Source organism: Scyliorhinus torazame, chromosome 14 (assembly GCF_047496885.1).
Source record: "Scyliorhinus torazame isolate Kashiwa2021f chromosome 14, sScyTor2.1, whole genome shotgun sequence".
NCBI lineage: Eukaryota > Metazoa > Chordata > Chondrichthyes > Carcharhiniformes > Scyliorhinidae > Scyliorhinus > Scyliorhinus torazame.
The window spans coordinates 204,466,718-204,493,903 of NC_092720.1; the positions used below are offsets into that span (position 1 = coordinate 204,466,718).

Genomic DNA, 27,186 nt, shown 5'->3' on the forward strand with positions numbered 1-27,186 from the left:
TCCGGTACCCTAACAAGGTATTCCATTCCGATTCATTTCCCATGCCTAGTGGTACACTAAGGCAGACTTTCATCTGATTCCATATGCCTGGGACTGCTCGCTAGCAGAGGATTGTAACTTGAGGGGCACCACTCCACTTCAAAAGGTCTTAAGACAGGTAGTTGGTGGAATAGGCAGACAGCGGCATATGCGGAGAAATATGAAACGATTCATTTTGTAAAGAACATAGAACTTACAGTGCAGAAGGACATTCGGCCCATCAAGTCTGCACCTGCCCTTGGAAAGAGCACCCCACTTAAGCCCCTCACCTCCACCCTATTCCCGTTACCCAGTACCCCCACCTAACCGTTTTGGACAGTAAGGGCAATTTAGCATGGCCAATCCACCTAACCTGCACATCTTTGGAATGTGGGAGGAAACCGGAGCATGCGGAGAAAACCCACACAGTCACGGGGAGGACGTGCAGACTCCGCACAGACAGTGACCCAAGCTGGGAATCGAACCTGGACCCTGGTGCTGTAAATCAACCTTGCTAACCACTGTGCTACCGTGCTGCCCTAAAGAAGAGAGACAATATAAAGTAAAGGGTATAATTCTAAAGGAGCTGCGGATGTATGTCATGGAATCCTTCCAGTGCAGGAGGATACCATTCGGTCCATCAAATCTGCACCAATCCTCTGACAGTAGACCCGACCCAGGCCTACGCCCCATCTCTGTAACCTCCACCTAGCAATGGAAATTTTTACCATGGCCAATCCACCTAACCTGCACATTTTTGGACTGTGGGAGAAAACCGGAGCACCTGGAGGAAACCATTCAGACAGGGGGAGAATGTGCAGACTCCACACAGTCACCAAAGGCTGGCATTGAACCCGGGACCCTGACGCTGTGAGGCAGTAGTGCTTATTTTTACGTGCCCAACTATGTTTTTTTTAAATTAAGGTTCAATTTAGCTTGGCCAAACCAGCTATCTGCACATCTTTGGGTTGTGGGAGTGAAACCCACGCAGATATGGGGCCGGGATCAAACCCGGGTTCTCGGTGCCGTGAAGCACCAATGCTAACCACTGTGCAATAAATCATTGAAGACGGCAGAAGTTGAGAAAGCTAATAATGCATCCAGCAAGCTGGGCTTTATTCATATGGGCATAGAGCCAAGTGCAAAGTTATGTTGAACCTTTATCAGACACCAGTTTGGCCTTAGCACTTGCGCACACTCCTCCGGATGGCTTGCTCCCACAGATTGGAACACCCCGTACCGCTGACCTGATAGGATGTAGGCACCTCTCCCCACACTCTTATAGATGTGCCAGTTCCGCTCCACCTCCCCCCCCCCCCCCCAACCTGCACAGACATGCCAGCAACTCCTCCTCCGAAAGTATCACTTAGTTCAATCCCCCAAGAGACAGTAGCCCTTCCCCATCCCCTACATCACAGCAGCGACGCCACCTCAAAGGAACCTGTGGCTTCAAAAATAAACCATTGGCTGCAAAGTGTACTTGAGAAGTCAGCTGGTCGGGAAAAAGGCGCTATATAAATGAAAGTCTTTCTTCCTTTCTCTCTCTCATACAATGTAATCACTCAAGGCCTCACTTCCTGTCGTCCAGAACCTTGGGTTTCTAGGAGTTTCCGGTCAGCACAGCGCCGCCTGTTGGTGGATAACGGGAGTTGCAGGACAATCCCTGGAGACGTCTCACATCGACCTTACTCAGTACGGGGGCGCGGGCAGTTCGAGGCCCGCAGCCGGAATTAAGAGTGTATGCTCTCGAGAGAGAGCGACAACAACAAAAAATTACATCTTATTTATTTTTTGCCAAGCTGGAGCAGGAGGTGCAGGGCGATGGGAAAACGGTCAGCATTTATTTATTTATGTTGGGCAGTCAAGGCTGGCTTTGCGATCTACTGAGGACGAAAGCGCTGCAGAGGAAGGAGAAAGAGAAGGAAAAGAGGAGGGAGAGTAAGGGAAGGAGGAGAGAAGGAAAGGAAAGAAGAGGGAGAGGAAGGGAAGGAGGGAGAGGAAGGGAAGGAAAGGAAAGGAGAGGGAGAGGAAGGGAAGGAAAGGAAAGAAGAGGGGGAGGAAGGGAAGGAGAGGAGAAGGGAAGGAAAGAAGTGATAGGAAGGGAAGGAGAGACGGGAAGGAGGGAGAGGGCTAGAGATTAGGAGGAGAGGAGAAGGGGAAGGAGGGAGAGGAGAGGAGAAGGGAAGGAAAGAAGTGATAGGAAGGGAAGGAGAGACGGGAAGGAGGGAGAGGACTAGAGATTAGGAGGAGAGGAGAAGGGGAAGGAGGGAGAGGAGAGAGGGAGAGGAGAGGAAGGGAAGGTGGAGAGAAGGGAAGGAGAGAAGGAAAGAAAAGGAAAAAAGGAAGGAGAGGAAGGGAAGAAGGAGAGGAGGGGGACGGAGTGGAGAAGGAGAGGGAGAGGAGAGGGGGAAGGAGAGGTGAAGGGAAGGACTAGGAAAGGGGAGGAAGGAGAGAGGGAAGGGGAGGAAGGTGGAAAGGGAGGCTGGATTAAAGCACCTTTTGCTGGCGAGATGGCCAGCGAGAAGGAACTGGAGAACCTGATCAACGAGGCGATCTGCTCCATCTGCCTGGAGTTTTACAACGAGCCGGTGATGATCGACTGCGGGCACAACTTTTGCAAGAACTGCATCCTGAACTACTGGGACAAGCACAACGAGAGCATCTCCTGCCCCAAGTGCAGGGAGGAGTTCTCGCACAGGAACATCAGGCTCAACCGCTTCGCCGCCAACATGGTGGAGAGTGTCCGCAAACTGAGCGCCAAGCCCCGGGAGGCCTCCGCCCTCCGCTGCGAGCAGCACGACGAGAAGCTCAAACTCTTCTGCGAGAACGACAAGGTGGCCATCTGCGTGGTGTGCGCCGTCTCGCATGAGCACAAGGACCACAAGATCAGCCCGCTGAAGGATGCTGCCGAGGTCTACAAGGTACATGCCAATCCCAGCACAGACCCCCCCCAATCCCAGCACAGACTCCCCCCCCCTAATCCCAGCACAGACTCCCCCCCCCTAATCCCAGCACAGACTCCCCCCCCCAATCCCAGCACAGACTCCCCCCCCAATCCCAGCACAGACCCCCCCAATCCCAGCACAGACCCCCCCAATCCCAGCACAGACCCCCCCAATCCCAGCACAGACCCCCCCAATCCCAGCACAGACCCCCCCAATCCCAGCACAGACCCCCCCAATCCCAGCACAGACCCCCCCAATCCCAGCACAGACCCCCCCAATCCCAGCACAGACCCCCCAAACCCAGCACAGACCCCCCAATCCCAGCACAGACCCCCCCATCCCAGCACAGCCCCCCAATCCCAGCACAGACCCCCCCCAATCCCAGCACAGACCCCCCCAATCCCAGCACAGACCCCCCCAATCCCAGCAAAGACCCCCCCAAACCCAGCACAGACCCCCCCAATCCCAGCACAGACCCTCCCATCCCAGCACAGCCCCCCAATCCCAGCACAGACCCCCCCCAATCCCAGCACAGCCCCCCAATCCCAGCACAGACCCCCCCAATCCCAGCACAGACCCCCCCAATCCCAGCACAGTCCCCCCCAATCCCAGCACAGACCCCCCCAATCCCAGCACAGACCCCCCCAATCCCAGCACAGACCCCCCCAATCCCAGCACAGACCCCCCCAATCCCAGCACAGACCCCCCAATCCCAGCACAGACCCCCCCAATCCTAGCACAGACCCCCCCAATCCCAGCACAGACCCCCCCAATCCCAGCACAGACCCCCCCAATCCTAGCACAGACCCCCCCAATCCCAGCACAGACCCCCCAATCCCAGCACAGACCCCCCCAATCCCAGCACAGACTCCACCATCCCAGCACAGACTCCACCATCCCAGCACAGACCGCCCACTCCCAGCACAGACTCCACCATCCCAGCACAGACTCCACCATCCCAGCACAGACTCCACCATCCCAGCACAGACCGCCCACTCCCAGCACAGACCGCCCACTCCCAGCACAAACCGCCCACTCCCAGCACAGACCGCCCACTCCCAGCACAGACCGCCCACTCCCAGCACAGACCGCCCACTCCCAGCACAGACCGCCCACTCCCAGCACAGACCGCCCACTCCCAGCACAGACCGCCCACTCCCAGCACAGACCGCCCACTCCCAGCACAGACCGCCCACTCCCAGCACAGACCGCCCACTCCCAGCACAGACCGCCCACTCCCAGCACAGACCGCCCACTCCCAGCACAGACCGCCCACTCCCAGCAGACCCCATTCCCAGCAGACCCCATTCCCAGCAGACCCCATTCCCAGCACAGAACACAATCCCAGCACAGAACACAATCCCAGCACAGACCTCAATCCCAGCACAGACCTCAATCCCAGCACAGACCCCGCATCCCAGCACAGACCCCGCATCCCAGCACAGACCCCCCATCCCAGCACAGACCCCCCATCCCAGCACAGACCCCCCCAATCCCAGCGCACACCCCCCCCGTCCCGGCGCGCTCTCTCCCTCCGTCCCGGCGCGCGCTCTCCCTCCGTCCCGGCGCGCGCTCTCCCTCCGTCCCGGCGCGCGCTCTCCCTCCGTCCCGGCGCGCTCTCTCCCTCCGTCCCAGCGCGCACTCTCCCTCCGTCCCGGCGCGCACTCTCCCTCCGTCCCGGCGCGCGCTCTCCCTCCGTCCCGGCGCGCGCTCTCCCTCCGTCCCGGCGCGCGCTCTCCCTCCGTCCCGGCCCGCTCTCTCCCTCCGTCCCGGCGCGCGCTCTCCCTCCGTCCCGGCACGCTCTCTCCCTCCGTCGTCTCGCCCTCCGTCCCGGCGCGCTCTCTCCCTCCATCCCGGCGCGCTCTCTCCCTCCGTCCCGGCGCGCTCTCTCCCTCCGTCCCGGCGCGCTCTCTCCCTCCGTCCCGCCGCGCTCTCTCCCTCCGTCCCAGCGCACACATCCCCTTCCCCATCACAGTACTGAGCCAGAGGGCTCAGAAACTCCCAAGTGCATTGTGAAGTTCACCTGACCTGTAACTTTTATGTTGAATTTGGCTCAAATGAGCCCAAGAGCTTTCACTTCAGATGTGATTCTTCAGACATCCTTGGCGGTTTATCATAACAAAGTTTATTATAAGAATGTAGTTAACATATATAAAACAAGAATTTGTTATCAATTACAAACCTGAAACAACACAACAGCTACAGTAATCTATGTAAACAACTCTTAATGAATCCCCCTTAGTAGCTGTTCCAATTCAATACAAAATCCAATAAACCTCATCACAGCCCATCCCAGCACACATCCCCTACCCATCCCAGCACGCTCATCCCCTACCCATCCCGGCACACTCATCACCTACCCATCCCAGCACGCTCATCCCCTACCCATCCCAGCACACTCATCCCCTACCCATCCCAGCACACTCATCCCCTACCCATCCCAGAACACTCATCCCCTACCCATCCCAGCACACACATCCTCTACCCATCCCAGCACACTCATCCCCTACCCATCCCAGCACACTCATCCCCTCCCCATCCCAGCACACTCATCCCCTAACCATTCCAGCACACACATCCTCTACCCATCCCAGCACACACATCCCCTACCCATCCCAGCACACTCACCCCTACCCATCCCAGCACACTCATCCCCTACCCATCCCGGCACACTCATCACCTACCCATCCCAGCACGCTCATCCCCTACCCATCCCAGCACACTCATCCCCTACCCATCCCAGCACACTCATCCCCTACCCATCCCAGAACACTCATCCCCTACCCATCCCAGCACACACATCCTCTACCCATCCCAGCACACTCATCCCCTACCCATCCCAGCACACTCATCCCCTCCCCATCCCAGCACACTCATCCCCTAACCATTCCAGCACACACATCCTCTACCCATCCCAGCACACTCATCCCCTACCCATCCCAGAACACTCATCCCCTACCCATCCCAGCACACACATCCCCTACCCATCCCAGCACACACATCCCCTACCCATCCCAGCACGCACATCCCCTACCCATCCCAGCACACTCATCCCCTACCCATCCCAGAACACTCATCCCCTACCCATCCCAGCACACACATCCTCTACCCATCCCAGAACACTCATCCCCTACCCATCCCAGCACACTCATCCCCTACCTATCCCAGCACACTCATCCCCTAACCATCCCAGCACACACATCCTCTACCCATCCCAGAACACTCATCCCCTACCCATCCCAGCACACACATCCTCTACCCATCCCAGAACACTCATCTCCTACCCATCCCAGCACACACATCCTCTACCCATCCCTGCATACTCATCCCCTACCCATCCCAGCACACACATCCTCTACCCATCCCTGCATACTCATCCCCTACCCATCCCAGCACACTCATCCCCTACCCATCCCGGCACACTCATCCCCTACCCATCCCAGCACACTCATCCCCTACCCATCCCAGCACACTCATCCCCTACACATCCCAGCACACTCATCCCCTACCCATCCCAGCACACTCATCCCCTACCCATCCCAGCACACTCATCCCCTACCCATCCCAGCACACTCATCCTCTACCCATCCTGGCACACTCATCCCCTACCCATCCCAGCACACTCATCCCCTACCCATCCCAGCACACTCACCCCTACCCATCCCAGCACACTCATCCTCTACCCATCCTGGCACACTCATCCCCAACCCATCCCGGCACACTCATCCCCAACCCATCCCAGCACACTCACCCCTACCCATCCCAGCACACTCACCCCTACCCATCCCAGCACACTCATCCCCTACCCATCCCGGCACACTCATCCCCTACCCATCCCGGCACACTCATCCCCTACCCATCCCAGCACGCTCATCCCCTACCCATCCCAGCACACTCATCCCCTACCCATCCCGGCACACTCACCCCTACCCATCCCAGCACACTCACCCCTACCCATCCCGGCACACTCATCACCTACACATCCTGGCACACTCACCCCTACCCATCCCAGCACACTCACCCCTACCCAGCCCAGCACACTCACCCCTACCCATCCCGGCACACTCATCCCCTACACATCCTGGGACACTCATCCACTACACCTCCCAGCACACTCATCCCCTACACATCCCAGCACACACGTCCCCTCCCATCACAGCATGCCCAGCACACACCCATTCCCCATCCCAGCACACATCACCTACCCATTCCAGCACATCCTAGCACACACACACACAAACTCACACACCTCTCCCCATCCCAGCACATTCAGCACCCCCCCAACCCAGCATATGCCAGCACACAGCTCTCCTCCCCATCCCAGCACATACATCCGCTCCCCATCTGAGCAAATCTCAACACACATTCTCTCCCATCTCCAAACATCCCAGCACACGCGCCCCTTCCGTCCCCCTCGCATAAAATCCTCGCACACGCATAACCATCCCAGCACACATCCACTCAACCCATACATCCCAGCACATCCCAACACCCACAATCACACCACATTCCAGCACAGATAAACTCTTTCCAGCACACACATCACCATGCCAACGCACATCCAAGCCACACCCCAGAACATGCCAACACACACATCCCCTCACCATCCCAGTAACTACATCCATTGTACATCCCCGCAGACAACCCCATCCCAGCAGAGGTACACTCGCCTCAGCCCGTCACACGTCCACTCCCCATCCCAGCACTTTCCAGCAGACAAATCCACTCCACAGACGGATGGGGGCGGGGGGGGGGGGGAGGGGGGCACGGTAGCATAGTGGTTAGCACAGCTGCTCCACAGCTCCTGGGGTCCAGGTTCGATTCCCGCTTGGGTTACTGTCTGTGTGGAGTCTGCCCGTTCTCCCCGTGTCGGTGTGGGTTTCCTCCGGTTTCCTCCCATGGTCCAAAGATGTGCAGGTTTGGTGGATTGCCCATGTTACGTTGCCCCTTAGTGTCCAAAAAAAGGTTGGGTTAGGTGGGGTTGCTGGGCTGCGGGGTAGGCTGGAGGTGTGGCCTCAGGTAGGGTGCACTTTCGAAGGGCCGGTGCAGACTCAATGGGCCGAATGGCCTCCATCTGCACTGTAAATTCTATGATTCCATGACATCCCCTCACCATCCCGGCACGCATATCCCCTCACCATCCCAGCACGCATATCCCCTCACCATCCCAGCACGCATATGCCCTCACCATCCCAGCACGCATATCCCCTCACCATCCCAGCACGCATATCCCCTCACCATCCCAGCACGCATATCCCCTTACCATCCCAGCACGCATATCCCCTCACCATCCCAGCACGCATATCCCCTCACCATCCCAGCACGCATATCCCCTCAACATCCCAGCAGGCATATCCCCTCAACATCCCAGCGTGCATTTCCCCTCACCACCCCAGCACGCATATCCCCTCACCATCCCAGCACGCATATCCCCTCACCATCCCAGCACGCATATCCCCTCACCATCCCAGCACGCATATCCCCTCACCATCCCAGCACGCATATCCCCTCACCATCCCAGCGTGCATATCCCCTCACCATCCCAGCACGCATATCCCCTCACCACCCCAGCACGCATATCCCCTCACCATCCCAGCACGCATATCCCCTCACCATCCCAGCACGCATATCCCCTCACCATCCCAGCACGCATATCCCCTCAACATCCCAGCACGCATATCCCCTCACCATCCCAGCATGCATATCCCCTCACCATCCCAGCGTGCATATCCCCTCACCATCCCAGCACGCATATCCCCTCACCACCCCAGCACGCATATCCCCTCACCATCCCAGCACGCATATCCCCTCACCATCCCAGCACGCATATCCCCTCACCATCCCAGCGTGCATAACCCCTCACCACCCCAGCACGCATATCCCCCCAACATCCCAGCACGCATATCCCCTCACCATCCCAGCACGCATCTCCACTCACCACCCCAGCAGGCATATCCCCTCACCACCCCAGCACGCATATCCCCTCACCATCCCAGCACGCATATCCCCTCACCATCCCAGCACGCATATCCCCTCACCACCCCAGCACGCATATCCCCTCACCACCCCAGCACGCATATCCCCTTACCATCCCAGCGTGCATATCCCCTCACCACCCCAGCGTGCATATCCCCTCACCATCCCAGCACGCATATCCCCTCACCATCCCAGCACGCATATCCCCTCACCATCCCAGCACGCATATCCCCTCACCATCCCAGCACGCATATCCCCTCACCATCCCAGCACGCATATCCCCTCACCATCCCAGCACGCATATCCCCTCACCATCCCAGCACGCATATCCCCTCACCATCCCAGCACGCATATCCCCTCAACGTCCCAGCACGCATATCCCCTCACCACCCCAGCACGCATATCCCCTCACCATCCCAGCATGCATATCCCCTCACCATCCCAGCACGCATAACCCCTCACCACCCCAGCGCGCATATCCCCTCACCATCCCAGCGGGCATATCCCCCCAACATCCCAGCACGCATATCCCCCCAACATCCCAGCACGCATATCCCCTCACCATCCCAGCATGCATATCCCCTCACCACCCCAGCAGGCATATCCCCTCACCACCCCAGCACGCATATCCCCTCACCACCTCATCACGCATATCCCCTCACCATCCCAGCGTGCATCTCCCCTCACCATCCCAGCGTGCATATCCCCTCAACATCCCAGCGTGCATGTCCCCTCACCACCCCAGCACGCATATCCCCTCAACACCCCAGCACGCATATCCCCTCACCATCCCAGCGTGCATATCCCCTCACCATCCCAGCGTGCATATCCCCTCACCATCCCAGCGTGCATCTCCCCTCACCATCCCAGCGTGCATATCCCCTCACCACCCCAGCACGCATATCCCCTCACCACCCCAGCACGCATATCCCCTCACCATCCCAGCACGCATCTCCCCTCACCATCCCAGCGTGCATCTCCCCTCACCATCCCAGCACGCATATCCCCTCACCATCCCAGCACGCATATCCCCTCAACTTCCCAGCGTGCATATCCCCTCACCACCCCAGCATGCATATCGCCTCACCACCCCAGCATGCATATCCCCTCAACATCCCAGCAGGCATATCCCCTCACTACCCCAGCATGCATATCCCCATAACATCCCAGCACGCATATCCCCTCAACATCCCAGCAGGCATATCCCCTCACCACCCCAGCATGCATATCCCCTCACCACCCCAGCATGCATATCCCCTCAACATCCCAGCAGGCATATCCCCTCACCACCCCAGCACGCATATCCCCTCAACATCCCAGCACGCATATCCCCTCAACATCCCAGCAGGCATATCCCCTCACCATCCCAGCATGCATATCCCCTCACCATCCCAGCACGCATATCCCCTCACCACCCCAGCACGCATATCCCCTCACCACCCCAGCACGCATATCCCCTCAACATCCCAGCGTGCATATCCCCTCACCACCCCAGCACACATATCCCCTCACCACCCCAGCATGCATATCCCCTCACCACCCCAGCATGCATATCCCCTCACCGCCCCAGCATGCATATCCCCTCACCATCCCAGCGTGCATATCCCCTCACCAACCCAGCACGCATATCGCCTCACCATCCCAGCGTGCATATCCCCTCACCACCCCAGCACGCATATCCCCTCAACATCCCAGCGTGCATATCGCCTCACCACCCCAGCATGCATATCCCCTCACCACCCCAGCAGGCATATCCACTCACTATCCCAGCGGGCATATCCCCTCACTATCCCAGCACGCATATCCCCTCACCATCCCAGCACGCATATCGCCTCACCACCCCAGCAGGCATATCCACTCACTATCCCAGCGGGCATATCCCCTCACTATCCCAGCACGCATATCCCCTCACCATCCCAGCACGCATATCCCCTCACCACCCCAGCAGGCATATCCACTCACCATCCCAGCGGGCATATCCCCTCACCATCCCAGCATAGTCATCCTCTCCCTACCCAAGCAGAAACATCACTTCATTCCTGGGGCACAGCCTGTTGCACCAGCCACAGGGTGCGGGCCCCTTGTGCACCGCCAGTTGCACCCTCCCATGCTGCCTGCTCCCCAGGGCGCATCCCGCTTGTGCTCCCCCCAGGACGCGATCCCCCACCCCCCCCCCCCCCCCCCCCAAAGCCGGGAGCACTGCCTCACGCTCCCCCCCTCCCAGGGAACACACCCTTGCGCCCCCCCCACACAGGGCACACCACTTGCACCGTTCCCCCGGGGCAAGCCCCTTGTGCCCCCCCACCAGGGCACGCTCTTCGGCCCACCCCAGGGCAAGCCCCTCGCCACCACCCCAGGCCGAGACCCATGCGCCCACCCCAGGCCGAGACCCTCGCGCCCATCCCAGGCCGAGGCCCTCGCGCCCACCACAGGGCTCGTGCCCACCACAGGGCTCATGCCCACCCCAGGGCTCACCCCTTGCGCCCATCCCTGGGCACGTCCCCCGCGCCCACCCCAGGGCACGCCCCTCGCACCCACCCCAGGGCACGCCCTCACACCCACCCGAGGGCACGTCCCTCGCACCCACCCCAGGGCACACCCCAGGGCACGCCCCTCACACCCACCCGAGGGCAAGACCCTCACGCACACCCCAGGGCAAGACCCTCACGCACAACCCAGGGCAAGACCCTCACGCAAACCCCAGGGCAAGACCCTCGCGCCCACCCCAGGGCAAGACCCTCGCGCCCACCCCAGGGCAAGACCCTCGCGCCCACCCCAGGGCATGACCCTCACGCCCACCCCAGGGCACGCCCCCTCAGGCCCCTCCCCAGGATGAATCTTCGCCGTTCCCCAGGGCGCGCCCATAACAAGGCGCGCACCCATCACCCCTCCCAAGGTGCGCCCCCGCATGCCCCTCCCAAGGTACGCCCCCTCATGCCCCTACCCAGGGTGTGCCCCCTCATGCCACTCCCAAGGGGCGTCCCCTCATGCCCTCCCAAGATGCGCCCCCTCATGCCCCTCCCAAGGCACACACCCTCATGCACCTCCCAAGGCACGCCCCCTCATGCCCCTCCCAAGGCATGCCCCTCACACCCTCCCAAGGCACCCCCCTCATGCCCCTCCCAAGGTGAGCGCCCTCATGCTCCTCGCAAGGTGAGCCCCCTCATGCCCCTCCAAGGCACGCCCCCTCATGCCCCTCCCAAGGCATGCCCCCTCATGCCCCTCCCAAGGCACACACTCTTGTGCCCCTCCCAAGGCGTGCCCCTCTCAAAGCATGCCCCCTAGCAGGGCCCACCCCCTCACGCCCCTCCCAGGGCACGGACCCTCGCCCCCTCCCAGAGCACGCATTGTCACCGACACGCTTGCACACAGACACACATGCAAAAACAGACGTTCGCCCCCACACAGACACGCATGCATACCTGCACACACAGGCACGTACACACATGCAGACACGCATGCACGTGCGTACTTTGCCACTGACATGTGCGCACATGCAGACACATGTATGCACACACACATACAAACGCATGCATGCGGATACAGACACGCACACAGACATGCACCTGTTACACACATTCATGCGTGCACGCACACAGACACACCTGTATGCACACACATACACCCACATGCATGCGGACACAGACAGGCGCACACAGACTCGCACCTGTACGCACAGTCATGCACGCGCACACAGGCACGTGCACATGCAGACACATGTGCACAGGCACAGACGCACACCCACAGGCATGCATCCACACACCCACACACACACATGTGTACACTCACACACAGACGTGCACGCAGACAGGCACACACAGATACACATGCAGAAATCTACCCCAGGTTGGAAGCCCCATGAAGGAATTGCTGCTCTGTCCGAGGTGCTGTACTTTCAGATGTTGAACATGACCCATCCCAACCCCCTATCCCACATCTGCCCTCTCCTGTGTGTGGTCTCACCTTTGTTCCGGCCAATGTTTGTCACTCAAATCCCAGCATTAAAGGAGGCAATCTGCTCATTTACTTCATGGGATTATACTGGGTTAAAGTTCATGGCCACCTTTCCAACGAAAATTTGGCTACAAATGTAAAAGAAACGCAAATCGTTGGAAAGTGCTTCAGATGGTCTGAGGTTGGGGGAGCTGCTGTTGAAATGTTTCAATGGAGGGAAAAACCAAAAGGTGGGTGCATTTGGCCACATGGTCCACTGCCCAATTCTCCCCTCAGGATGTGCTGACCTTGGAAAGGGTCCAGGGGAGGTTCACAAGAATGATCCCTGGAATGAAGCGCTTGTCGTGTGAGGAATGGTTGAGGATTCTGGATCTGTATTCGCTGGAGTTTAGAAGGATGAGGGGGGGGGGGGTTCTTATTGAAACTTACAGGATACTGCGAGGCCTGGATAGAGTGGACGTGGAGAGGATGTTTCCACTTGTAGGAAACACGAGAACCAGAGGGTACACTGTCAGATTAAAGGGACTGAGATGAGGAGGGATATCTTCAGCCAGAGGGTGGTGAATCTGTGGAACTCTTTGCCGCAGAAGGCTGAGGAGGCCAAATCACTGAGTGTCTTTAAGACAGAGAAAGATAGGTTCCTGGTTAATAAGGGGATCAGGGGCTATGGGAAGAAGGCAGGAGAGTGGGGATGAGAAAAATACCAGCCATGATTGAATGGCGGAGCAGACTCGATGAGCCGAGTGGCCTAATTCTGCTCCTCTGTCTTATGGTCTCACCCGCTGTGTGTGTGTGTGTGTGTGTGTGTGTGTAACCATCCCATTACTACTTACAGGGAAAGTTGCAGATAGCGCTGGATACGCTGAACAAGCAAGTGGACACCATTTCCAGCAGCCAAGTCAACCAAAAGGCCAACATAACCAGACTGAAGGTGAGGCACGAGGCCAATTCACTGACCAGCGCCGGGGGGGGGGGGGGGGGGGGGGGGGGGGGGGGGGGGGGGGGGGGGGGGGGGGGGGGGTGGGGGGGGGGGTCGGGGGGTCAGATCTGGGTGACAAATGGTCAGTGGGGTGGGGGGGGGGGGTTTGATGAACTGAAAGTGTGGGGAAGCCAACACGTATCATTGGTGTGGAAGAGGGTGATTGCCGTACGGTTCCTTTATATATTCCCCCCCCCCCCCGAAGCCTGCGGACAAAGGCCAGTCCGAAGGAGGGAAGCAGTTTGGGATCCCAGGGAAGAGTATGGAATCATGGAGGAATTGAGACTAACCCACTCACTGAGAGGCTGACAGGATCTTCTGCAGCTGCCCCCGCCTGCCCATTTGAGAGTGCGGAGGTTGCAAGGAAGTGGAAGAATGTGACTGTGCAATATTTGCAGGAAATCAAGGTTACCAGTGGCTGAGTTAGAGAGGGAGGAGCAGATATTGAACGGTCCAACAGGGGTGAAAACCGAGGGTTTGCCTTGGGGGAGGGAGGTAGGTGTTAAAGTACGAAAAAGCAGGGCGGCACGGTGGCGGGGTGGTTAGCACTGCTGCCTCTCGGTGCCGAGAGGACCCGGGCTCGATCCCGGCTCTGGGTCACTGTCCGTGTGGAGTTTGCACATTCTCCCCGTGTCTGCGTGGGTCTCACCTTCACAACGCCAAATATGAGCCAGGTAGGAGATTGGCCAAGCTAAAATTGCCCCTTAATTGAAAGAAATTAATTGGCATTTAAAAACTATATCTTAAAAAAAAAGTATGGGAAAGTTCCCAGTTTGGAGGTCAGACATGGTCCATGTCCAGACGAACAAGAGAGGGGAATGGTGGCATAAAAGACAATATTATAGACCTGGGAGCATCTGGACTTCACTGAGAGTTAAAGAGATGTTGGGGAAGGGGGTAAGAAAGCTCTGTTTCCTTGGGACATTGCTGCCCAAATGCTTTGTCGATTCTCTCATCTCCGATCGACAATGTAGTACGTTCATAGTCGAAGATGATCATGATGTTCGCGAGTTAAATTTCAGGTGTGACTCTTTCGTAGATGATTAACCAGCCAAACCTGAGCCTGAAAAGATGGGTTGCATGTTGTGGAAGAGGGTGCTTGCCATAGGGGGTTGAACAATTTCATTGTTCTGTGTTTAAGTTACAAACCACGTGAAACAAGGAGGAGGCCATTCGGCCCCTCGAGCCTATTCACCATTTAATAAGATCCCTGATGATAGCCTCAATTCTGCAGAACCTTTCACCTCCTTGTTAATCTATCTACCTCAGCCTTAAAGATGTTCTGCAGACTCTGCTTCCACTGCTTTAGGGGAAGAGAGTTCCAGAGACGTCACCTCCGTAATGGCGACCCCTTTATTTTTAAACAGTAACCCCTTAGTTCTTGATTCTCCCGCAAGAGGAAACATCCTCTCCACATCCAACCTGTCAAGATTCCTCAGGATTTCTATATGTTTCAATCAAGTCGCCTCTTACTCTTCCAACTTCCAGCAGATACAAACCCAACATATCCCAACCTTTCCTCATGGACAACCCGCTCATTCCAGGTCTTAGTCGGGTGATCCACCTTCTATGAACTGCTTCCACGCATTTAAATATCAGGCAGGTAATTGATCCATGCTCACTGTGTTTGACTGGTTAAGCCTGGGCGAAGACTCAAGAGCGAAAGTAAACCGAGTAGTTACAAGAACCTTGAAGCTGAGCTGGGCTTGCAAAGCTCACGTTTCCTTTTGGCCAACCTGACTCTGTCCTGCTCCTAGAAACAAGCCGAGACCTTGCGGAAGAGCATTGAGGCCGAATTTGCCAAGCTCCGGCAGTACCTCCGGGACGAGGAGAAGGTGCTGTTGGGGAAGATTAAAAAGAAGGAAGACAGCATCCTGCAGCAGCTGGAAGATAACCTGAAGGTCGTCGCCTCCGAAAGGACCGTGATGAACGAACGCATCGTGGATATACAGCAGCGGATGTCCCTGAAGGATGCGGAGATCCTCAAGGTAGGGCCTGCTGGGTGCTTCAGAGCCCTGTTCACACACTGAGCCAGGACCGCTGAAGGGCGAATTTGACCCGAACCTGTTGAGTACTGACCTCTGATTCAAGTAATATTGGGTAGTGGTTGAACCACTCTGCTTTCCATGCCCCATCCCCCCCCTCCACCATCCTGACAGCTGTGCCAGGTTAAAATTGTCCCTTAATCAGGAGGCCAGGAAGAGCTCGCAATTATGTTGCATCTGAGACATGGGCGGAAGGGAAGCTCATGGATCAGAAGTGGCAGCGATATGAGGGCCAGGTGCCCTCCGAGAATCACAGCGTGTCACACGGGTCCAAAGGGGGAGCAAGAGCACATGATAGGGGAGGGTCCGGACGGTCAGTGTATCCACCAACATCATAATTCACAGGGTGTATGATGGTGGTTGAGGGGTTAAAGACGGGGGGGGGGGTAGCAGAATATTCCAGAAGGATCTCCAGTGATAAATTACCTTTTTCTCAATTTGTTCGTGGGATGGGGGCGTCTCTGGCAAGGACAGCATTTGTTGCCCATCACTAATTGCCCTTCGACCTGAATGACCTGCTGAGCCATTTTGGAGGGCAGTTCAAGAGTCAAACGCATTGCTGTGGGTCTGGGGTCACGGGTAGGCCAGACCAGGCAACGACAGCAGATTGCCTCCCCGAAAGGGACGTGGACAAACTGAGTGTAACACGGTGAGGGGGAGCTGCAATAATATAACCTCAGCTTGGCCAGGCGGTAGTGTAGACCAAGTGGGGATTGGAATAGCGTGATCTGAGTGATGGCTATGTGGGGTCGAGGGTGATTTAGACTGGGAGGCTGAGGATATTATAGTGCGCATCGGGAAAGTAGAATGTCGGAATGACTGTTCAGTTGTTCGTTGCCATGTAAACATCAGTTTAGTTTAACAAGATCAAGCCAATACCTTGAAAACCCCCTGTGTTCATTGACCTATCTTGGCTCCTGGTCAATCCCTTGATCTTCAAATTCTCATCCACGTTTTCAAATCCCTCCCCATCTCTGTAATCCCCTCCACCACTGTAGATAGGGCTTTTAACTAAAAGGTGATTCATTTTGGTAGGACAAATTTGAATGTAGATTACAGGGTCAACGGCAGGGTTCTGAGGAATGTGGAGGAACAGAGAGATCTTGGGGTTCATGTCCACAGATCTCTGAAGGTTGCCACTCAAGTGGATAGAGCCGTGAAGAAGGCCTATAGTGTGTTAGTGTTTATTAACAGGGGGATTGAGTTTAAAAGTCGTGGCGCTATGCTGCAACTGTACAGGACCCTGGTGAGACCACATTTGGAGTATTGTGTGCAGTTCTGGTCACCTCATTATAGGAAGGATGTGGAAGCATTGGAAAGGGTGCAAAGGAGATTTACCAGGATGCTGCCTGGATTGGAGGGTAGGTCTTATGAGGAAAGGTTGAGGGAGCTAGGGCTTTTCTCATTGGAGCGAAGGAGGATGAGAGGCGACTTAATAGAGGTTTATAAGATGATGAGGGGGATAGATAGTGGACGTTCAGAGACTATTTCCTCGGGTGGATGTAGCTGTTACAAGGGGGCATAACTATAAGGTTCGGGGTGGGGGATATAGGAGGGATATCCGAGGTAGGTTCTTTACCCAGCGAGTGGTTAGAATGTGGAAAGGACTGCCTGCTGTGATAGTGGAGTCGGACACTTTCGGAACTTTCAAGCGGTTATTGGATAGGCACATGGAGCACACCAGAATGACAGGAAGTGAGACAGCTTGATCTTGGTTTCGGACAAAGCTCGGCACAACATCGAGGGCCGAAGGGCCTGTTCTGTGCTGTACTGTTCTATGTTCTATAAATAGTGGGGGTGGGGGCGTTCAGTTGTATGGAGAATTAGAAAATCTAAGTTTAAAAAAAAAAAAATTTAGATTACCCAATTCATTTTTTCCAATTAAGAGGCCAATCCACCTAGCCTGCACATTTTTGGGTTGTGGGGGCGAAACCCACGCAGACATGGGGAGTATGTGCAAACTCCACACCGAAAATCTAAGTTAAAGGAGACGGTAGAAGTGCAGGTTAATGACGAGGACTTTAAACTAGTTAAAGGGGGGGGGGCCAAGTGCTCAGGAGGGGTTAGTAAAGTTTCCAGATCACGTAATAGAACAGAGAGTATAGAAGGAGGCAGGAATCTACCCTCAGACAGAGCAGAAAAATGGACAAATATGAGAAGGGGGGCGGTCAATGCAGGGCTAATAGTGAAATGTGCGCAGTGCACAAAACCAGGTAAATGAGCTTGTTGCGCACATTGAAATTGGCCGCTATGATGTTGTGGGCATCACAGAGATGTGGCTGCAAGGGGATCAGGGTTGGTATCTAAATATCCAAGGATATGTGTTCTATCAAAAGGACGGGCAAATGGGGCGGGGTTGCATTGTAGTAAGAAATGAACTTAAATCGATAGGAAGAAGCGATATAGGATCGGAAGGCATAGAATCTGTGTGGGTAGATTTGAGGAATCGCAAAGGAAAAAAGACCCTGATGGGATTTCTGTACAGGCTCCCTAGCAATAGTCAGAAGGTGGGGCAGAAAATAAATCAGGAGGTAGAAAAGGCATGTAAAACAAGGCAATATTACAATAATCATGGGGGATTTCAATATGCAGGAGGACTGGGAAAATCAGGTTGGTAGTGGATCCCAGAAGATTGGGAATCCTTTAAAAGCGAGCAGAGGACAACTAAAAAATCAATAAGGGGGAAGAAGATGAAATGTGAGTGTACGCTAGCTAGGAAAAAAGAAAATAGCAAGACTTTTTTCAATATAAAAAAGGAAAGCGAGAGGCAAGAATAGACATTGGACCACTGGAAAATGAGGCTAGAGAAGTAGTAATAGGGAACAAAGAAATGACAGCGGAACTGAATAGTTACTTTGCATCAGTCTTCACGGTGGAAGACACCAGTGGGATATCAGACTTCGGGAGAATCGGCGGGCAGAGGTGAGTGTAGTGGCCATCATCTGGGGAAAATGAACGGTCTGAAGGTGGATAAATCACCTGGACCGGATGGACTACACCCCAGGGTTCTAAAAGAGATAGCTGAGGAGATTGTGGAGACATTGGTGGTGATCTTTCAGGAATGGCTGGAGGCAGGAAGGGTCCCAGTGGCTAATGTAATACCGCTGTTTAAGAAGGGAGGGAGGCAGAAGACAGGAAATTATAGACGAGTTGGCCTGACTTTGGTAATTGGTACGATTTTAGAGTTCATTATTAAACATAAGAACTAGGAGCTGGAGTAGGCCATCTGGCCCCTCGAGCCTGCTCCACCATTCAATGAGATCATGGATTAAAGATGAGATTGCGGAGAACTTGGAAGTGCATGATAAAATAGGACTGAGTCAGCACAGCTTTGTCAAGGGGAGGTCATGTGTGACAAATCTGTTAGACTTTTTTGAGGACGTCACGAGGAAGTTAGACAAAGGCGAACCAGTGGACGTGACCTATTTAGATTTCCAGAAGGCTTTTGACAAGGTGCCGCATTGGAGACTTAAATAAATATGGCTAAGGGTAAGATACTGGTATGGATAGAGGATTGCCTGACTGTCATAGAGTGGGGATAAAGGGGTCTTTTTCAGGATGGCTGACTAGTGATATGTCTCATGGGGTCGATGTTGGGACCACAACTTTTCATAATATACATTAATAATCTGGAAGAAGGAACTGTTGCTAAATTTGCAGATTATACAAAGATCTGTAGAGGGACAGGTAGTATTGAGGAAGCAGGGGGGCTGCAGAAGGATTTGGACAGGCTAGGAGAGTGGGCAAGGAAGTGGCAGATGGAATACAATGTGGAAAAGTGTGAGGCTATGCACTTCGGTGGGAAGAATGGAGGCATAAAGCATTTTCTAAATGAGAAAAGGCTTAGGAAATCAGAAACACAAAGGGACTTAGGAGTCCTAATTCAAGATTCTCTTCACGTTAATGTGCAGGTTCAGTCAGCAGTTAGGAAGGCAAATGCAATGTTAACATTCAAGTCGAGAGGGCTAGAATACAAGACCTGGGATGTGCTTCTGAGGCCGTATAAGGCTCTGGTCAGACCCCATTTAGAGTATTGTGAGCAGTTTTGCGCTTCGTAACTAAGGAAGGATGTGCTGGCCTTGGAAAGGGTCCAGAGGAGGTTCACAAGAATGACCCCTGGAATGAAGAGATTGTCATACGAGGAGCAGTTGAGGACTCTGGGTCTGTACTCGTTGGAGTTTAGAGGGATGAGGAGGGATCTTATTGAAACTTGCAGGGATACCGATAGAGGTCTGGATAGAGTGGACGTGGAGAGGATGTTTTCATCAGTAGAAAAAACTAGAACCAGAGGACACTGCCTCAGACTGAAGGGACAATGCTTTAAAACAGCGATGAGGAGGAATTTATTCAACCAGAGGGTGGTGAATCTGTGGAACTCTGTGCCGCAGAAGGCTGTGGAGGCCAAATCACTGAGTGTCTTTAAAACAGAGATAGATAGGTTCTTGATTAATAAGGGGATCAGGGGTTATGGGGAGAAGGCAGGAGAATGGGGATGAGAAAATATCAGCCATGATTGAAAGGTAGAGCAGACTCGATGGGCCGAATGGCCTAATTCTGCTTCTATGTCTAATGGTCTAATGGCTTCCACACTCCACCGAGATATGCACTCATCTAATTCTGGTTTCCTCTGCACCCCTCGTTCCTTAAGCTGGCAAGGCCTGAGGCTTCTGAATAACATTCCTACATCTCTCCGGCTCTCTACCCCTCCGCCCCGTCTCTCTAAAACCTACCTAAAACCCATCTTTTTGACAGAACCTTTGTCCATTAACCATAATGTCACCTTCTGTGACTGAGCGGATACTTTTGCTTTGCAACACTCCAGTAAATCTCCTCAGGACATTTAATCCAGGGAGAGGTGGTAGAGTAGTGGTACTGTCGCCTGGACTAGCAATCCAGAGATGTATGGTACTGCTGCGGGTTCGAATCCCAGCCCGGCAGATCGCAAAATTTTAATTTTGATAACAATTAAACCATTGTCGATTGTCGTAAAGACCCATCGGGTTCACCAATGTCCTTTAGGGAAGGAAATCTGCCGTCTTTACCCGATCTGGCCTACATCTGACTCCAGATCCACAGCAAGGTGGTTGACTATTAATTGGCCAAGCAAGTCAGTCAATTTGAGGGCAACCAATTCTGGTCCAAGCAACGACACTCTCATTTATTCTTTAAATAAACCAAAAAAAAATGTTCAATATGAGAATGAGCTGTTAATTATGATTGTATTTTATAATGCCTATTCCCAACTCAAGTTGCACTCTAATCTCCTGTGTTTTTAATATCTAGGACATAAAATTGATACTTGACGGGTAAGTAATCTTTCCTCCGGTTCTGTTAGCAAGTACCAAGAATCGTAATGAATTATCGCAATTTGGTCTGCATATCATTTCAAAACAGATTGCATTCAGTGAACAAGTGTGCATTGTCAGAGGGAGTACATTTGTGACTCCTTGCTTGTAAATACGAATTGCTGGCCTTTGATAGGAATTTAAACAGAGACAGCAAATCTACTGCATCAGCACCCAAACCTCCTAAACCACCTCACTTGCAGGCAGACCCATTTACACATTAACAATGACAAACACCATTAGCCTCATCCTTAATTTGCCAGCAAAATCTGGCCCAATTGGGTAAAGAACTTTGAAAGGTATTTGAACAGGGCATTAATTTTGTACAGGTACATGAATGGGGGGTTCCGCGGGTATTTTTTGAAGGTGAGGATTAAGGGATGGTCACGGTCTGGAAACAAATAGCAGTGTAACATTGTCCTAGCACACCCCTTTTCCTATTGAAAGTCAAGGATGGGCGGCACGGTGGCACAGTGGTTAGCACTGCAGCCTCATGGCACTGAGGACCCGGTTCGACCCCAGCTCTGGGTCACTGTCCGTGTGGAGTTTGCACATTCTCCCCTTGTTTGCGTGGGTTTCGCCCCCACAACCCAAAGATGTGTAGGGTAGGTGGATTGGCCAAGTTAAATTGTCCCTTAATTGGAAATGAAATAATTGGATACTATAAATTTATTTTAAAAAATGCAAGTCAGGGATGTGTCAATTTAATCTTTTAACCCTTTCTCTCTCAAGTTCTGAAATGGTAACCTTCATTGGTGTCAGCGGTTATATTTTGTTCAGTGTACGGACGACTTGACACATGTCACTGTCTGAGCAAGACATCAAAGCACGACAGCATTACCATGACACACTGGGCAGATGCCACGATCTCCACATGGCCAGTCTATGTCCAATCCCTCCGCCAACCCATCCTTCTAGCGAGGAACAGTGTGCAAGGTGATGCCCAACTTCCTCTGGCTGAACGTCTCTCCCCTCTGTCCGGGGAGAAACCCTTTTAATTTTACACCACAAATCCTGTGGAGACGGATTTAACCCATTGCCTCACTGGAACGGCCCCAAATGGTGAATACCTCGCCTGAGAGTTGGCAGAGTTCTCCAGTAGATACAAATGTATGAAATGGGAGCAGAATAGGCCATTCAGCCCTTCGAGCCTGCTCTGCTACTCGATAAGATCAAGGCTGACCGGTTTGTGTTTTGAATTCTACATAATAATAATCTTTATTGTCATAAGTAGGCTTACATTAACACTGCAATGAAGTTACTGTGAAAAGCCCCTAGTCGCCACATTCCGGCGCCTGTTCGGGTCACAGAGGGAGAATTCAGAATGGCCAAATTACCGAACAGCACGTCTTTCGGGACTTGTGGGAGGAAACCGGAGCACCCGGAGGAAACCCACGCAGACACGGGGAGAACGTGCAGACTCCGCACAGACAGTGACCCAAGCCGGGAATCGAACCTGGGACCCTGGCGCTGCGAAGCAACACTGCTAACCACTATGCTACCGTGCTGCCCATCTACCCCCAATAAACTTTGATTACCTAACAAGAATCTACCCACCTCCGGCCTTAAAAATATTCAGTGACCCCCACCTCCCCCTGCCATTCGAGGCAGAGAGTTCCAATGCTGCACAACCCTATTGGGAGAAAATATATTCTCCGCATCTCAGTCCGAAACGGGCGACCTCTAAGTTTAACCCAGCGCCCCCTAGTTTTGGACTCACCCACAAGAGGAAACATCCTTTCCACATCCACCTTGTTGAGACTGTGCAGGATCATATAGACTTCAATCAAGTCACCCCCTCACTCTTCTGAAGCTCAGTGGAAACAGGCCCGGTCTGTCCAAGCTTCTTCATAAGACAACCCGCTCGTCCCAGGTATCAACCTCCTCTGAACCAGCTCCAACGCGCTTCCATCCTTCCTTGAATAAGGAGACCAAAACCTCACACAGTATTTGAGAGGTGGTCCTGCCCTGTCATTGCCCTTTTATGGAGCGGGCTGGGCAGACATCATGAGACATAGGAGCGGAAGTAAGACCATTCGGCCCATCGGGTCCACTCCACCATTCAATCATGGCTGATTTCAACTCCATTTACCCGCTCTCTCGCCATAGCCCTTAATAAGACCATAAGCTGAATCCTGAGCCCACCCAGAATTACGTTGGGAGGGACAACATTTTAAACTTGGTCGCTGGGGATCGGCGGAGATCTCCAACGGGATTGGCTGCAATGCTTGCTTTCTGCTGGGCACTGATTTCAATGGAGCGTCAAATGGAGGTGGCAGGGGCTAGAACCTGGGTCTCACCCAATCCCAACACGTTCCTGCCAGGCGAGTGAATTTAAAATTCCACGCCCCCCTCTCTCCCCAAACCTCAGAATTAGCTTTGGGGAAGGATTTTAAAAAAGCACAGATGTCCAAGCCTGGAAGGGAGGTGGTTAAAGAACGTTTCCTCAAACGGTGTGGTTAGGCTTACTCAGCCCACTGCTTAGATGATGCCTCTGGAAGCAAGGCCAAAGGATATAAATTTAAGTTGGTCTGAAGCAAAATTCTAAGTGCTTAGGAGAAATGTTTCTGTACTCGAAGGGTGAGAAATGTTTTTTTTTTAAATAAATAAATAACCTGGCCAAAAAAAAGTATTAGCAATGTTCAAAATGCCTCCAGATGGTATCTTGGGAACGATCAAAGACCGGGGTCAGGGGCTAAACGCAGGACTCTGTGGACTAGGAGAAATGGCTTTGGCTCACCAGCAGGGAGGCCATGCTAGGACCTTTTGTAAGACACCCGTTAGATCCGAGCTGGTGTGTTGTGCCCGACGCTGGGCACTTTAGGAAGGATATCCAGGACTCGGCGATTCGTTAGGATGGCACCGGGGATGAGGGTCTTCAGTTAGGCGGAGGGACGGGAGAAGCTGAGGTTGCACTCCTGAAGAGGAGAGGCGACGTGACAGAGGTGCTCAAAACCGTGGGTGGCGTCCACGGAGTGCGTAAGAACATATGAAACAGGAGGGGCAGACCACCCTACCTATTGAATCTGCTACGCCAATCCATAAGGTCATGACCAAACCAATTGTGGCATCAACTCCACTTTCGTTCCTGTACCCCATAACCTTTCAATTCCCTTGTTGGTCAAAAATCCATCTAACGCAGCCTAGAATAAATCCAAAATCCTTGCCGGCAGCACAGTGGTTAGCACTATTGCCTCTCAGCGCCAGGGACCCAGGTTCAATTCCGACCTTGGGTGACTGACGGTGTGGCGTTTGCATGTTCGCCCCTGTGTCTGCGTGAGTCTGAAGACCTCGCCCCTGCCTTAAATGAAGATCCCTTAAACTGTGATTTACTGATCTCTCAGTTTTATTAGAACTGGGGGACAGCTGGGACACTGGGCTGAGTCGGAGGAGAGTTGTAAGGCTGCCCAAGTCAATAAACTCCCTCGTTAAAGAGAAGCTCTGTGTCTTGCTTTCAGCTTCCCCAGCCAGCTTTGATTCTATTGACGAGCGGGAGCGAATTAAATAACTCTACCAAGGGCTGACGCAGGCACGTTGAGCGGAATGACCTCCGATGCTGTAATCATCATGATCCCATGACCTGTTTTGCTGCGGAAAATTCATGCCTGATTTAAATGTGCAAAATACAATTGGTCCTCTTGTTTCAAAGAAGGAAGTAGTTCGGAGAAGGTTTACTAGACTAATACCAGGAATGGGGGGGGGGTTGTCCTATGAGGAAAGATTGGACAGGCTGGGCTTGTATCTGCTGGAGTTTAGAAGAGTCGAGGTGACCTGATTGAAACATATGAGATCCTGAGGGGTCTTGACAGGGTGGATGTGGAGAGGATGTTTCCTCTTGTGGGCGAAACGAGAACGAAGAATCGCTGTTTAAAAATAAGGGGGGCATCTATTTAAGACCAAAATGCAGAGAATTCCTTTCTTTCAGATGGCCGTGATCCTTTGGAATTCTCTTCCTCGAAAGGCGGCGGAAGCAGAATTTGTGATCATAGAACATGCAGAAGGAGGCCATTCGGCCCATTGAGTCTTCACCGACCCACTTACGCCCTCACTTCCACCCTATCCCAGTAACCCAATAACCCCTCCTAACCGCTTTAGTCACTAAGGGCAATTTATCTTGGCCAATCCACCTAACCTGCACGTATTTGGACTGTGGGAGGAAACCGGAGCACCCGGAGGAAACCCACGCAGACACGGGGAGGACGTGCAGACTCCGCACAGGCAGTGGCCCAGCGGGGAATCGAACCTGGGACCCTGGCGCTGTGAAGCCACAGTGCTGTCCACTTGTGCTTCCGTGCTGCCCGTGAATATTTTTAAGGAAGAGAGAGATGGATTCTTGATAAGCCATGGGGTGAAAGGTTCGCGGGGGAGTGTGGAGTTGAGGATAAAGTCCGAACTTATTGAATAGCGGAGCACGCTTGGGTTGCCTATCCTTCCTCTTAATCGTACCTTTTATATTTACCCAGAACACAAATTTGAACATTTAATATTCCATCGGTCCCTTCAGTTTAAAATTCACCCATTGTCTGGCCAACCAGGCTTAAATTCACACTGATGCCACATTTAAATTAGAATGGAATATCTCACTGTTTATTCATATATTTCAGAAATGCATATATTGATTTTTTAAATAGAAGGGAATATTCAGTTAGATTTAATAACATTGCACAAATGTTGATATTTTACGCAGCGTGGAGACATCCCAGATCAAAACCACAGAAATCAATTTTAATCTGAGCCTGTACGAGCCCATTGGACCTCTGCAGTATATCGTGTGGAAGCGGATGCTAAGGGTTATCAACCCAGGTAAGGTGAACCTCAATGGAAAATGATCCTACTGTCATTCCCAGAACTCCTAGGTTTGCTCATCAGTAGAGGGATGTCATCTCAAAAATCTGCATGTTTGCACGGAGCTCAGAGAGAGAGAGTGCAGGGGAGAATTTTCCGGAATGGTACCCGGGGAATCGGAGTTTTCCGCTCTGCAGAAAGAATGGAGAAGGTGGGATTGTTCACTTTGGAGCAGGGAGGGCTGAGGGGAGATTTGGTAGACGTGTTCAATATCCTGAAGAGTTCCCGCCCACCGTGTCTGCGCCAATCCCGAACTTGAGCAGAAATTGGGCGCGATTCAACAGAAACATTTCCAAGTTTATTTGCGCCGGGTTTTTCCAAGGAGGTTCCCAATGGCCCTGCCGGTGAGTTCCCCACCGCTATCCAATGACATTCAGTCACTTTTTTTGGGCCCTGGGGAGTTTCTCACCGGTTTAGCCCACACTTGGGGTGCGGTTCTCTGGCCGCGTTGCGCTCGAGCGAGAGCACAACGCGGTCGGAGAATCCCGTGAGCGGCCTCCAGCAGGCCTCTCGACAGCCTCCATGCCTCGCGGGATCCACCCAAGTCCGAGTCAGAGTCAGAACTCCGCCAAAAGGGGGCGTGACCAATCAGCGCTCGCTAAAGCAGGTCTTAAAACTACTTAAGACGTACTTCGTCGGGATACACCGGCCTCCTTGATTCTCCAGCCTCCGCAGGGAGGCTGCAGCCAGGCGCCGTTCAGCTCTGGTGCACACAAATGTGGACCAGGCCCGGGGGGGGGGGCCATCTCCCGGACCATCGGAGACCCCTGTGTGGTCAGGGTAAGCGCAGGGTGGCTCCCTGGAATGCAGCACTTTGCCACTGCCACCCTGGCACTGACAAGCAGGCTGGAGCACTGCAAAGGTGCCTGGGGGCCAGGGTGGCACTGCCAAGGGTTAGTGTCCAAGGCGGGCTTTGCCCATGAAAGGAGGGTGGAGGGGGTGTTTGAAGGGTGTGGGTATGCAGGGCAGATAAGGGGCATCTGGGAGGTTGGGAGGGTGACGGATGTGGGTCCTGGAAGGGAGGGTTGCTGTAAGGGGGCTTGGAGCTCCCTGAAGAGGGGGGCCAGGGACCCCACAGT

The 27,186-nt window shown here is 53.8% G+C and overlaps 1 protein-coding gene across 2 annotated transcripts in view; it reads left to right on the forward strand.

The window, feature by feature from the left end:
* Positions 1–2,480: 2,480 nt before the first annotated feature.
* LOC140390368 (E3 ubiquitin-protein ligase TRIM39-like) overlaps positions 2,481–27,186 on the forward strand; it is a 29,766-nt gene continuing 5,060 nt past the window's right edge. The window contains exons 1-5 of one of the 2 annotated variants that reach the window (XM_072475480.1): positions 2,481–2,939; positions 13,729–13,824; positions 15,630–15,860; positions 21,201–21,223; positions 25,950–26,065. In XM_072475480.1, coding sequence (XP_072331581.1) covers positions 2,529–2,939; positions 13,729–13,824; positions 15,630–15,860; positions 21,201–21,223; positions 25,950–26,065 — 877 coding nt within the window. In that variant the 5' untranslated portion in view covers positions 2,481–2,528. The remainder of the gene's footprint in view (positions 2,940–13,728; positions 13,825–15,629; positions 15,861–21,200; positions 21,224–25,949; positions 26,066–27,186) is intronic. The other variant, XM_072475481.1, reaches the window with a different exon arrangement.